The 12857-nt window shown below is 34.4% G+C and overlaps 1 protein-coding gene across 2 annotated transcripts in view; it reads left to right on the forward strand.

Moving 5' to 3' along the window:
* LOC134527852 (PHD finger protein 14) overlaps nt 1-12857 on the forward strand; it is a 100452-nt gene that overhangs the window by 84248 nt on the left and 3347 nt on the right. Inside the window, exon 16 of one of the 2 annotated variants that reach the window (XM_063360811.1) lies at nt 264-372. In XM_063360811.1, coding sequence (XP_063216881.1) covers nt 264-372 — 109 coding nt within the window. Of the gene's footprint in view, nt 1-263; nt 540-12857 lie in introns of those variants that run through there. The other variant, XM_063360810.1, reaches the window with a different exon arrangement.

A 12857-nucleotide genomic window follows, 5' to 3' on the forward strand; every position in this document is an offset into this window, starting at 1 on the left:
CCGCTCAAGCCCTTGGCTGTTGGTGGGCAATAACAAATTTAAAATAAATAAATAAATAAAAATAAGCTGTCCTAATTTATGACACAAATAATTAATTTACTGTTATTTTAGGATTTATTTAACCACAGTGTGATATTTAGTTTAATAAATAAAACAAAGCAGCTTGTTTAAGTATGGTGAATGGATCTGAAGCGTGTATTGTATCACGCCAGAGTATGGAGTGTGTGTGTTACGAGCCCTGAGCATGTTACTTGTGGCCGCAGGTGTGATGAGTGCATGAAGTGCTTCCACTTCACGTGTCTCGACCCGCCCGTCAAGAAGTCCCCGAAGATGCGGGGCTACTCCTGGCACTGCGCAGATTGCGACCCTACGGTGAGTCGCCTCCTGTTGAACACGATACAGGTGCTGGTGGCGTAGTGGAGCTCTGGTCATCCCAGACGGAATGTGTGAATGTTTCCTAGTGTTAAAAACTATTCTCTAGCTTTATGTTTGATGATAATAAACCCTGATGAAGATACTTCATCTTGATTGTCAATACCAGTCAACTTGTACATTTAAAATGCTATTAACTCATTTTGTCTCTAGGAAATATATTTACATACACATAACATAAATAAAACAATTTTTAAAAAACTTGGGAAATACCTTAATCTCTCGTTCTTGGGTTTGGAATCTACCAATACAATATAAGGGGAAACGGTATTTAACTACATGGTGATGTATATCTTGCACAGTAGCCCAGCCTCTTTCCATATTGGTATTCACTCGGTGATACCAACATTTGGGATTGAACCACAGTGGTCAGTAATTGTTGCCACTGGAGATCCTGGAGGTCAACATTCCAGCTGATATCTTGTTTCAGAGCAAACATTTTCAAGGAACTTCATAATAAAATTAAATCATTTATTGAATTTCTGATCTTAAAGAATAACAATTCAGTTACATATTTGAGTTGTGATTCAATTCTGCTTTTCTTCACGATGTGGCTAGGATTTCAGTGTTGCAGAGTGTATTAACTTACATTTTGGTGTTTCATGGTGTATTTACATGTTTTTTGGCATTGTTTTGGTTTTATTACAATTCGCCAAATATCTTGTCCGTACTCATCTACAATCATAGAATATGTTAATTTGGGGAATGTTACATTTTCAATGATAATGAAAGCAGTGGGTGTCTGACGAAATGTGGGCTGTCCTTTGCTAAGAGCACTTCTGTGCAAGTATTTATGTATGTTTGAGCTGAAATGTGAGCCTCAGCCCAGTGCAGTCAACTAACAACACTTGACATGGCCGGCTCCCAACGCCATGTGAGGGAAGTCACCCACAGGATCTAACATAATAACCAATAGAAAACCAGCTTTTAAAAATCATCCATTTACAGTGCATTTTGTTGCAGAATTGTTTCAGAATTCCTTGGAAATTAGTTGTTGCCCTCTTTTGTCATCATGTCCATGAATGTGACCAAAAATTACACAGCTTATATTTATTAAATTGGTACATTAGTATTGTAATTTAATTTAAACACAATACTGTGTTTATTCGATTAAAGAAGTCTGAGGTTATGCGATGCTACATTATGATGGGTCTATCTGCCTATTCTTTGTATTTGTTTGTAAACCTACTGCAATTGCTATAAATGCTAAATAGATGATAAATATTTTGTTAACTGCTTAATAATAAAATACACAGAAAGGGGAAAAATTTAAATAAAATTATTTCCAGTATTCGAAGGGTTTAGGTTAGTTGTGTCAAAAAACTGGGAACAAATATGAATCAACAATTAATACCTTGCACTTGAACATCAATGGTCAAACAAAAAAATGTTTTGATGTAGTGCACATTCCAAAAAATTGGTAATGTTGCTAGCATTTATTATTTAATATAGTGCAAGCCTGCCGATTTCACGGATTTGATCCGTTTTCACAGATTTTTAAACCTCTAAACGTATTGCCGGATTTTGAACAAATATCACGGATTTTAAATAAAGCTAATCACAAAACTGTACGAATGTACGTTTGTAAACAAATACAAAATGCATAGACACATTCAACATGGAGTGCAATCTTTACACGTTTTAGTGCTGCCCCAAGGGGCAAAATTTTTAAACAGCCATTAGACGCACTGATATTGACTATCGATATTTCTCATGAAAGAATTTTAACCTCTCGCGGCAGAATCGAGAAACAACATTCTCGACCACGGCCTTAGAAACCAGGTCTCGACACAAGCGTATTTTCTTGACCCCCTTATTGACTGATTTAGTTCACGAAACTGCCGTTGGCGCCACAAGACAGTGGTCCGGTTTTAACATTGTGCTTTATGAACTTTTTTTAGTTAATTGCATTTAAATTATAGTTAAACATACTTGGCAGTTTTTTTAAAAACTCGAGGAGAGATGTAGGTATTATAAAACGATTTTCCAACGTTATAAAGAATTTATGTGCACAGTTAAAGAAAATGGCTTATGTTGATGTGTGATAAGTTATGATTGTTTTTGTTTTCAAAGATTATTTTTAACTTAATAACATCGGCCAGCTACGCGCTATTGAAAATTGTGATTCGTAATGCTAAAATTTTAATGCTTTTTTCCGGGAGTTTATACGTATATACTCTCTCTCTCTCTCTCTCTCTCTCTCTCTCTCTCTCTATATATATATATATATATATATATATATATATATATATATACATATACATACACATATACATATATATATACACACACATATACATACACATATACATATATACATATATATATACACATATATATACACACATATATATAGTTTAATTAGATACAGTAGTTTAATAACTCTCCTATGTACAAAATTTCCGCTAGCTGACTACGCCAAGCTACGAAAATAATGTAACAGTTTGTGTAAAAGTATCAATTTCTGTGAAACTAACTATAACAAGAGCTTAAACTATGTCGCAAAATAAAATTGCAGTGAAAAGTTTGCCTAGGAAAAAATTGTTTAACAGTTAGCTACAGGCCATCCCATTCCACCATTCCTCTTAGTTGTAGTACTTTGGATGATCAGCAAATGAATGCCGGGGAGTGTTGCAAGCTGTGGATTATTATTATTATTATTATTATTATTATTATTATTATTATTATTATTATTATTAATTATTATCATCATAGCTGCAATTGGGTACAGAAGTGCCCGGTGGCAAGCATTCTCCCTACTTTCCCCGCACTCTTCTTCTGAACTTATAATTTTTATACCAAATATTTATTATGGTTTTATCTATGCTGCCACCCAAAGTACTTTTTGTCCAAATTAGGCCCCAAAAATGTTTAGCTCCAGACCACCATCACCTAGAATGCCTGGTTGATCAGAAAAAGTAGAATTTTAAAACTTACCAAGTAATGTGATAAAGAATGGAAAAATAATATTAATAATCAACATTGATGTTTGTTTTTAAAACACTTATAAGTAAGAATGCAGCTGTAAAAAAAGCTATTAAGATTTCTCCAAAATTTGTAGGTGCAAGCACGTGGGTGCAAGGTTTAAAAATTTTGTTCATTGACTCAGTGTGGCCATTTGGGAAGCAGAGTGACACTAATAAATTGTTCTTACACTCCACCAGCTATTTTCCTGGACTTAACAGTTGTCCTTACTGTTTTAGATTTTTTGCTTCACTCAACCTTTTAACATTGTACTTCATTTCATTATATTTAGATTGTATTTTGCATATATTGAGATAACACATTTCCTCCCATTTCATAACCAGTTCACTATTGGAAATCAAAACATAATAAAGAAACTTCAGTATAGTTTCAATAACACAGATGCAGTTTGCTTGTTTCAATGATGACAATATTGTTACCTAGGATTTCTTTTTCCAAGCAGTCACAATATCTTCATGAAAAACAAACATACTACTTTCATAATAAAAATAAGACAGACACACAAGTACTCACAGATCAGTACTTGTAGAAAGCAAAAACACACAGTTTGTACGACACATTTACTCAAAAGATGAAGCTTGCTTAAGCTAGCAAAACCATTGCGACCGCGCTTCCGCACAAAAATTTCGTCTGAACTGTGTGCGTGTGTTTACTTTCTACAAGTACCGATCTGTATCTGTATGTCTGTCTTATTTTTAATATGTAATTAGTTTCCTAGTGACCTTTGTTACACAATTAATTATACATACTACTTGGTTAATATATAATTTATGATCTACAGAAAATATTAAACATCTTAATGGTCTTTAACCGAAAATACAAAGAAAACTGTAAAAATAAATTTACAAAATGGAAGGGGAAAGGTGGAAATACACCTAGGAAGTGCAGTTATTTTGCAGTACTAACTTGGAATAAAAAACCATATCTGTAGCAACAAAATATTCTGATGCACCTTACACTATTTTCCCCCTCTACAATTAATGCATGGCAAAATTGTCACTAACTTATTTTTTCATGTCAGAGTGGTATTTAAAACTGAAAGGAAAAGTTACTTAAGTGTTTTGAAATAATTTCTGACCTAAGGCACCACACATAGGTACAAAATATTGTCTGTAAAACAAGTTCATAACAAATTATCAAACAATGCTAAATCATTTGCGACTATTGTTTGAATAATGAGAAAGGTTGAAATTATGACCGTACCCATAATATTATACACAGTTATGCACTTTTACATTACCACCAAATCAGGAACACCACCACCGAATTTCGGAAAAATAGACCAGTTCTATAACATGTAACTGTAACTGCTCTTTTGAACAATAAATTTTAACTGAACTGAAAAAGTTTTCCCCGCTGAACATTGGTACAAAAACACAGCGTGTTGCATTACTCTCACAAGTGTATACTCTTGTCAGTGTTCAGTATGTAATGTCCGGTAACTCTTTAATTTTCAATGTAGGGATTTTAATATAACTAATGGAATTACATAACTTAATAGCAAGTAAGTACAAATAAATATTTTAAAATCCATATATGTAAACTTCTTGAAAAATTGTGTAGATATCTTCCTTCATAGCATGCTATTACACAGTCTGTCAAATTTATCATTTGTGGAATGAATATGTGTTGTGTATTCTTCTAAATAATTTTTTTTATGCATACAATGAGAGTGAGCTGTAATCATGCACGAGACATAATGTATGTGATTAAACACGTGCTTGAACAGTCTTAGGAGCAGGAAATGAGGGCTAATTCAGTTAGGTTTTAGTTTGCTATTTTGTTTATTTGCATCCAATCCAGATTATTCCTGTATACTGAAATATACACAATGGTATTGGACAAGCCACTTTTTACAATTAAAAATACATCAAATAATACATGTTATCAATTAAAATAATATTTTATATAATCTTAAGATACTTACATAAGTATATTATAATATAAATAATATGATGACATGTTAACATGGTGTGAAACATATTGGGCAGAATACAAAGATCAGCAGAACATACGTAACTTATAAAAATTTTATAAACTATTAATTACCATGTGTCCTAACTTGCTATTAGCATAAAAAAACCTATGAGTTTAGGTACTTATTTAAAAACATGTTATGAAATGAAAATTTTATTACAAATCATATTATATATTTACAGAATATAAATTATGTTAATACTATTTAGGGAGATGTACTACATAATTACATAGATAAATGCACGAGTACTCAAGGGTTGGTACTCATAGATACACACACAACAAATATTTTTTTGTCCTACCACTGAGAGATGTACTCTTATATTTCTAGAACTCTCATTTATTTTCAATAACACAAATGCAGTACCTACCATCTTGCTTGGTTAAAATATAACTGAACAGCATTGTTACTGAGCTTTTTATTCTTCAAGCTGATACAATATCTTTATGAAAAACATGCACACTTACTTTGTTAATATATAATTTATGAATTTATGATCTATAGAAAATACTTAACATCTTAATAGTCTTCAGGCCAAAATACAAACGAAACTGTAATAAAACTTTGATAATGGAAGGGGAGGTGGAAATACATTTAAGTCCCAGTACCAACTGTCTATAAAAAAAACTGTATCAGGTACAACAAAATACCTATTTTGATGTGTCCAACATTATTTTTACCCTTCAATTATTATTATTATTAATGCAGAGAAATTAGTCACTTTCTTATTTGTTACTGATGGCACAATGGTATTTAAGAATGAAAGGAAAAGTTCCTTCAGTGATATCAAATTATTTCCAACCCAAAATTGCATCAACCAATCACCAGTCTGCTGTCCCTGAACATTGGTACAAAAATATTGTTTGTTTGATAAAATTTATGTAAAAAAATGTTTGATAATTTGTTGAGAACACCATCACCAATCTTCAGAACAATATTGACGAGTTCCATAGCATGTAAGTGATTTTAGAACAATAATTTGAAATTAACTAAACCAATTTTCCCTGCTAAACTTAAGTACAAAAATGCAGTCTGTTAAAATTATTATAAAAATATTATGCTCAATCGTTTGTGTGCAAACGTAAAATAAAGAGAAAGCAGATGAACTATTTACAGGAAGAATAAACCCTTCAATACCCATGAACCCTACTTAGCTTTATGGATTTTTAAAACATTTTAATATTTAACTACATCACTACCTACATCATAAATGTTCAAAAATTCAGATAGTTTAATATTTATCATCATTAATAATAGATTTTTAATTTCATAAAATAAACTTCTTTTGAATTGATATTTTAGTGCATCAGTTCATAATTTGCAAATATACAACTAAAACAGCCTCAAATGTATATTTGCACATCACATATTTTCTGTGCGAAAACATCAATTAATTCTAACAAACATCCACAACAAAAAACCGATAATAACCGTGCATTACTATTAAATTGGTGAGTATTCTCATTTAATAATGAACAAAGGGTCATCCCAACATCTTTCTACGTATCTAAACACAACAGAACCGATCCAGAAGAATACAGATGATAGACAATCCCTCTATTGAGTTCTTTATACATAGTAACTTTTCTACGAAAAAACATAATAAACTTATATACTTGCCACTATTTTAACAGCCCTCAAGGTATTATGCAACTGTGGAAACAGTTGACTTATCACTGAATAACTGTTAGTAGCTCAAATAACCCTATTATTTGCAACCAAAGTATGATGTTATTTTGAATAAAAAGTAAAATTTAGCTAGTGTACTGATTATCAACTTTTAAAGTGTTCATTTTTATGATAATCATGAGACAACATTTTCATTTACATTTTTCAAGTTGTTTGATAAATATACCAAACAAAATATTGCGAAGGAAAAACTGAACCAATACATAAAATAACTTGTTTACAGAAACTATAAACAAATCAACTCATTAGAATTTAACTTTCATAACTATACATATGTATAGATATATTACATGTGCACAAATCAGCAAGAAATAATTACAAAATACTTACGTGTGCAATGCAGCTTCAATGAAATGTTTCTCGCATACGAAATGACTGCTTTTTAATATAAAGTCCTTCCTCGGAATTGCTGCCTGCCACAACAATCGGCGTTGTTCATGTTTTGGTACACTGAACACATGACACTTGTCAAATAAACTGTCGTAATTTGTTTTACAACCTGGAGCAACGCAGCGATTTGGCATTGTACAGCACAATGAATTATTTGAACTTGGTTAAAAAAATTATAAGGTTCACTTAACTTCAAAAACTGCCTCCAATAACCTCTCCACCATCCCGCCCCAAACAGAAAAATCAACATTACTCAAAACTTGCACACTTCAGTGTTCAGTTTTATGCACATACATAAATATTTTAATATAAATAATAAACGTCAAAAATATAAAACAACTACCCTTCTTGACAAACGAGTAATTCTGATTTAGATAAAACAATTCCTATTGTCAACACGCTAAAACCGGACCAGTGTCTTGTGGCGCCAACGGCCGTTTCATGAACTAAATCAGTCAATAAGGGGGTCAAGTTGAATGCATGGCAAGATAGACAAGTGTCCAGACCTGTAGTTCTAAGGCCGTGTTCTCAACACAGCAATGAATCATTGAAGTTCTATGCCTACCCATACTGTTTTCTTCTATGGCCGTGTTGAATGTAAACAGGAATCTTAACGATGAATACCACTGGTTTATGTTTGTTAACTTTGTCTCGACAGAAACACGTTATCGCTTCAGCTATTTATTGAAATGGAACATTTCTTAAGCAAAGTTTTTTTGTGATCGTAACCTCTTGTGCGCGTTACGATGAATAAAAAACAAAAGGCATCACCAGAAAGCGTCCCATTCAAACAACATTATAAACGGGAATGGGAGAATGAATTGAAATGGGTGAAGCCTGGTAGTAGTGTTTTCCAGGCGAAGTGCACAGTTTGTAATTCTATCCTTTGTGTTTCCAATGGAGGGTTGAAGGATTTGCGCCATCATGACAATAGTGAGAGCCACAAAAAAAATCTCAGATGTGTTGAACAAAACTCTTCGCTCACAAACTTTGTGATTAAAGATGATAATGGGAGTGTTGATGCGGACTTACTGTGGGCTAACTTTGTGAAAACAATTTGCCCATGAACCTGAGTGATAGTTTCACTAAATTAGTACCAAAAATGTTCCCAGACAGTGACATTGCTAGAAATTTTCGTTGTGGTCGCACAAAAACTGGCATGATCATCCAACAGGCATTGGCTTTTTCCGAAGAGGAAGAAATCGTCAATGTCATGAAAACAACATTTTTTACACTCTTAATTGATGAGTCTACTGACATAACAGTGCACATGCAGATGATTATTTTGGCCATATATTTTGTTAGTCAGCAAGTAGAAACACACTTGTACAAGGTCGTGGCTATTGAGGGCAAAGCAACTGGTGAGAACTTATTTAATCTTGTAAATAAGTCATTTCAGAAAGATGATATTCCTTGGAAAAACTGCCTTAGCATGTCATCAGATGGTGCAAAGGCTATGGATGGGGAGTTTAACTCACTACTTTCGCGAGTTAAAGGGGAACAAGAAAATGTATGGCTTCTGCATTATACTTACCATGTTTCCCATCTGGCTCCATCACATGCCTGTGGTGCACTACCAGGCGTGTGTGAACAGTTTTCTAGAGTTGTGTATACTTATTTCAAGACATCTGGAAAACACCAAGATGAGTACAGACATGTCCAGCAGTTGTTGGAGGTGGAAGAACATAAGATTTTGCGTCCTTCTTTCACCAGATGGCTGGCACTACTTCAGTGTGTAAATCATATGTTGGAGCAATGGCCAACTTTAACTGAATATTTTGATTCAGTTGATGCAAAAGAGAGCTCTTTGGAATCTGTACAACGAATCAGATCAACACTACACTCATGTTCAGCCAAACTGTACTTTCTTTTTCTTCAAGCAGTGTTGCCACGGTTTGAAAAATTCAATTTGCTGTTCCAACAATAACGTCCGTATTTACACAAGTTATACAGCGAGATGAGTACACTGCTGCGACAAACAATTGCAAGTTTCGTCCAGTTTGGTGTGATTCAGAAAAGTAATCTAACCTCCATTGATTTTCAGCGTTCAATCCAGCTTTTAGATTCATCCTTATTTGTTGGGCATGCGACCCGTACATTTCTGGCAGAAAATGAGATTCCTACGTCTGAAAAAATTGAATTTTTTAACAATGTAAGGGAATTTTATGAGACTGGAACAAAAGAATTCTACAGACTTCTTCCTGTTAATGATGTAGTTCTTCAGAACATAGATGTTCTTGACCCAACCAAAAAAACATTGTGGGGAGTGGAAAAAGATGGAAAAACTAACCAAAGTATTCCCAAATGTAATTTCTGATGGAGAACGCAATTCTCTGAATGCAGAATTTTTTGATTACACGCTTTGGGACTTAACCTGAATCCATTTGTCCACTCAGACACAGTTGATGTATTTTGGTACAAAGTTTTCAAGTATGAGGAGAACGGCAAACCACGTTTCTCAACCTTGTGCAAATTAGCAAGAGCAATTGATGATACTCCCTCACAGCAATGCGAGTGAAGAGAGAGCATTCAGTCAGCTCAAACTAATCAAGACAGCAGATCGGTCATCTTTACAGGCACCAATGCTGAATGCATTGATGCAGGTTTCTGTTAGGAAGCGTGTAGCTGAGTTTAAACCTACTGCTGAGTTGAGGAAAAAAGCAAGAAACTTAATAAAATAAGTGTGTTGAGAAAAACAGTTATGTGAACACTAACTGTACTAAATATAAACAAAATATTTTGCATTATTCTGCCTACATACTTTTTCATTGTTACGTGAAGGCATTTTGTTGAAATGACTATTTCAGTTGTACTATTTTCCATAATAATAAGAACTTTGTTTGAACCAAAATTTTATAGTAAAAACAACTGATTTGGTTGCGTGTATTTATTTCTTAATTAGTATTTTAAGCCTACTGGTTAAAGGAACAATAATAACTTATTAAGTATATTATTTTCTTGAACATTACTTCATTTGGATGGATAATAGTTTTTAAGAAATTTAAGTAATAAAAATTTTTCAGGGTCAAAATACTTATTTTGTCGTCGCAAGGATTTTCAAGGATATGCTTATCATATTTTCAAGGATTTTCAAGTATTTTTGGATGTTTTGTCAAGGATTCATGTTCATGACCTGGTGGCAGCCCTGATATAGTGTATAGCCAACAGTGGTGGATACAGGAATTTATTTCGGGAGAATATTTTAAAAAATATGAGTAAGAATATTTTTATTCAAAAAATTTACTTCAACAACAATGGGTTTGGACAGTTGCATTATAATTCTCAATAAGCATCACTGTCTTTGTGGTTTGTTATTCCAGGTGTTCTTGCATCACCCAAAATAACATACTACCTTCACCGAGATTATTTCCTGTATATGTATTTTATGATTTCAGGGAGGATTTATACCTACTATCCCCTCCCCCCTCCCTGATAGCCAAATAGATAGTGTTTACTTTTTATAAAGTGCTGGAGATAGGAAAATGTAAAATAACTGTTTATCAGAGACAGTACAAATAAATCCATAACTACTTTATCATTGTATTAGTCTACAAAGTATATCACTTTTTTGTTTTATTATGTTGAGCCTGGTTTTATTGAGAAAGCAAATGAACATTTTCCTTAGAAGATATTTATTTTATGACTATATTACAACACAATCCTCTCTACAACATGGCTACCGGAAGACTGCATAGACTACAACTAAGCAACAGTGAAGTCAATCTCTTACTCTCACAGTTTCCTTCTGCTACCAACTTGATGATTACAAATTTACTCTTCAACACCACCCCTTAAATTTGTAGCTCTCCCAAGAGGGCAAAGAGCTGTCTACAAGTCCAAACTTATCTGTACAAAATTTATGTTTTGCCTTTACCAACGGCTTCGTTAACACATCAGCCAGCATTTCCTCAGACGACAGGTATTTGATGTTTATTACTTTTGAATACTGTCTAAGAAAATGATGCCTGATGTCTATGTGCTTTGACCGGGCATTGCTCATTACATTTTTAGCCAACTGAATTGAACCCCTGTTGTCACAAAACACGTCAAATGTCCCGTCTACACTCTTGGGTTCTATTTCTGACATCAGTTGTCTTAGCCATAACAGCTCCTGCACAGTAAATGACACAGCCATGTATTCAGCCTCACAGGTTGACAGTGTGACAGTTTTTTGTCTTTTGCTGTGCCACGAGATCAGGCCGCCACTTACCTAGTTTGAAGCATGACCCGGTGATGGAGTGTCTTTGATTAACCTTGTTCCCCCAGTCAGCATCACTGTATGTCTCCAACCTCCTGTTACCATCCCTGGAAAATTCTAACTTGTAACCCAGCGTTCCCCTTATGTATCTGAAGATTCTTTTCACACTTACCCAGTGTATCTTCTTATGTGAGTTGTTGTACCTACTCAGTAGATTCACTGCATGGCAAATATCAGGTCTGGTTACTTGCGATAGGTACAGCAAACTGCCTATCGCGCCTCGTTATGGAACGTTGACCTCTTCAAATCAGACTGCCTCCAGGTCAATTCCAGGGTCCAGGGGCGTTGCGACAGGCTTTGCATCAGCCATGCCAAAACACAGGAGTATCTTCTCTGCGTAGACCTCTTGAGAGATCCATAGTTTTCCTGCTTCACGGTCCCTCGTGATGTTCATCCCTAAACATTGTGTTGCTGGTCCCAAGTCCTTCATGTCAAAATTCTCTTTCAGGAATTTCTTCGTGTTTTGCTTGGTATTCTTGTCATTTGAGAAAATCAATAAATCGACATACACAGCTATCGCAATAAACTTATCGCCGTAACGAAAGTGATAGACACATGGGTCTGCGTCGGAGCGTATAAAACAATTCTGATGTAGCACCTCATCAAGTCTCCTATTCCAGTTTTAACCAGCTTGTTTCAGTCCGTACACTGCCTTTTTCAACTTCCACACTTTTCTGGTTTTTGTAAACTCTTTTGGAGGTGTGATGTAAATTTCTTCATCTAGGTGTCCATATAGGTATGCCGTCGTCTCATCCATGTGGTCTACATCCAGGTCTTCCTCGCTGCAAGAGATAAAAGGTATCGTACAGATGAATACTTCTCAACAGGTGAATATGTTTCCCCATAATCCACCCCTTCAACCTGACTGCAAACTTTCACGACAAGTCTGGCTTTGAAAACTTCTGATTCATCGTTTATGCCGAGTTTCACTCGTAACACCCACTTTGTCTTCAGGACTTTTGCATCCTTTTGTTCATTGACCTCTTCGAAAGTATGGTTTTTAACCAGTGACAAGAATTCCTTTTTCATGGCTTTCATCCACTCTACAGAATGTTCACCTTTGAGCGCATCTTCCACATTTATATGTCCATCTGACAGACTTGAACTCTCAGCATAACATATTAC

Source organism: Bacillus rossius, chromosome 1 (assembly GCF_032445375.1).
Source record: "Bacillus rossius redtenbacheri isolate Brsri chromosome 1, Brsri_v3, whole genome shotgun sequence".
NCBI lineage: Eukaryota > Metazoa > Arthropoda > Insecta > Phasmatodea > Bacillidae > Bacillus > Bacillus rossius.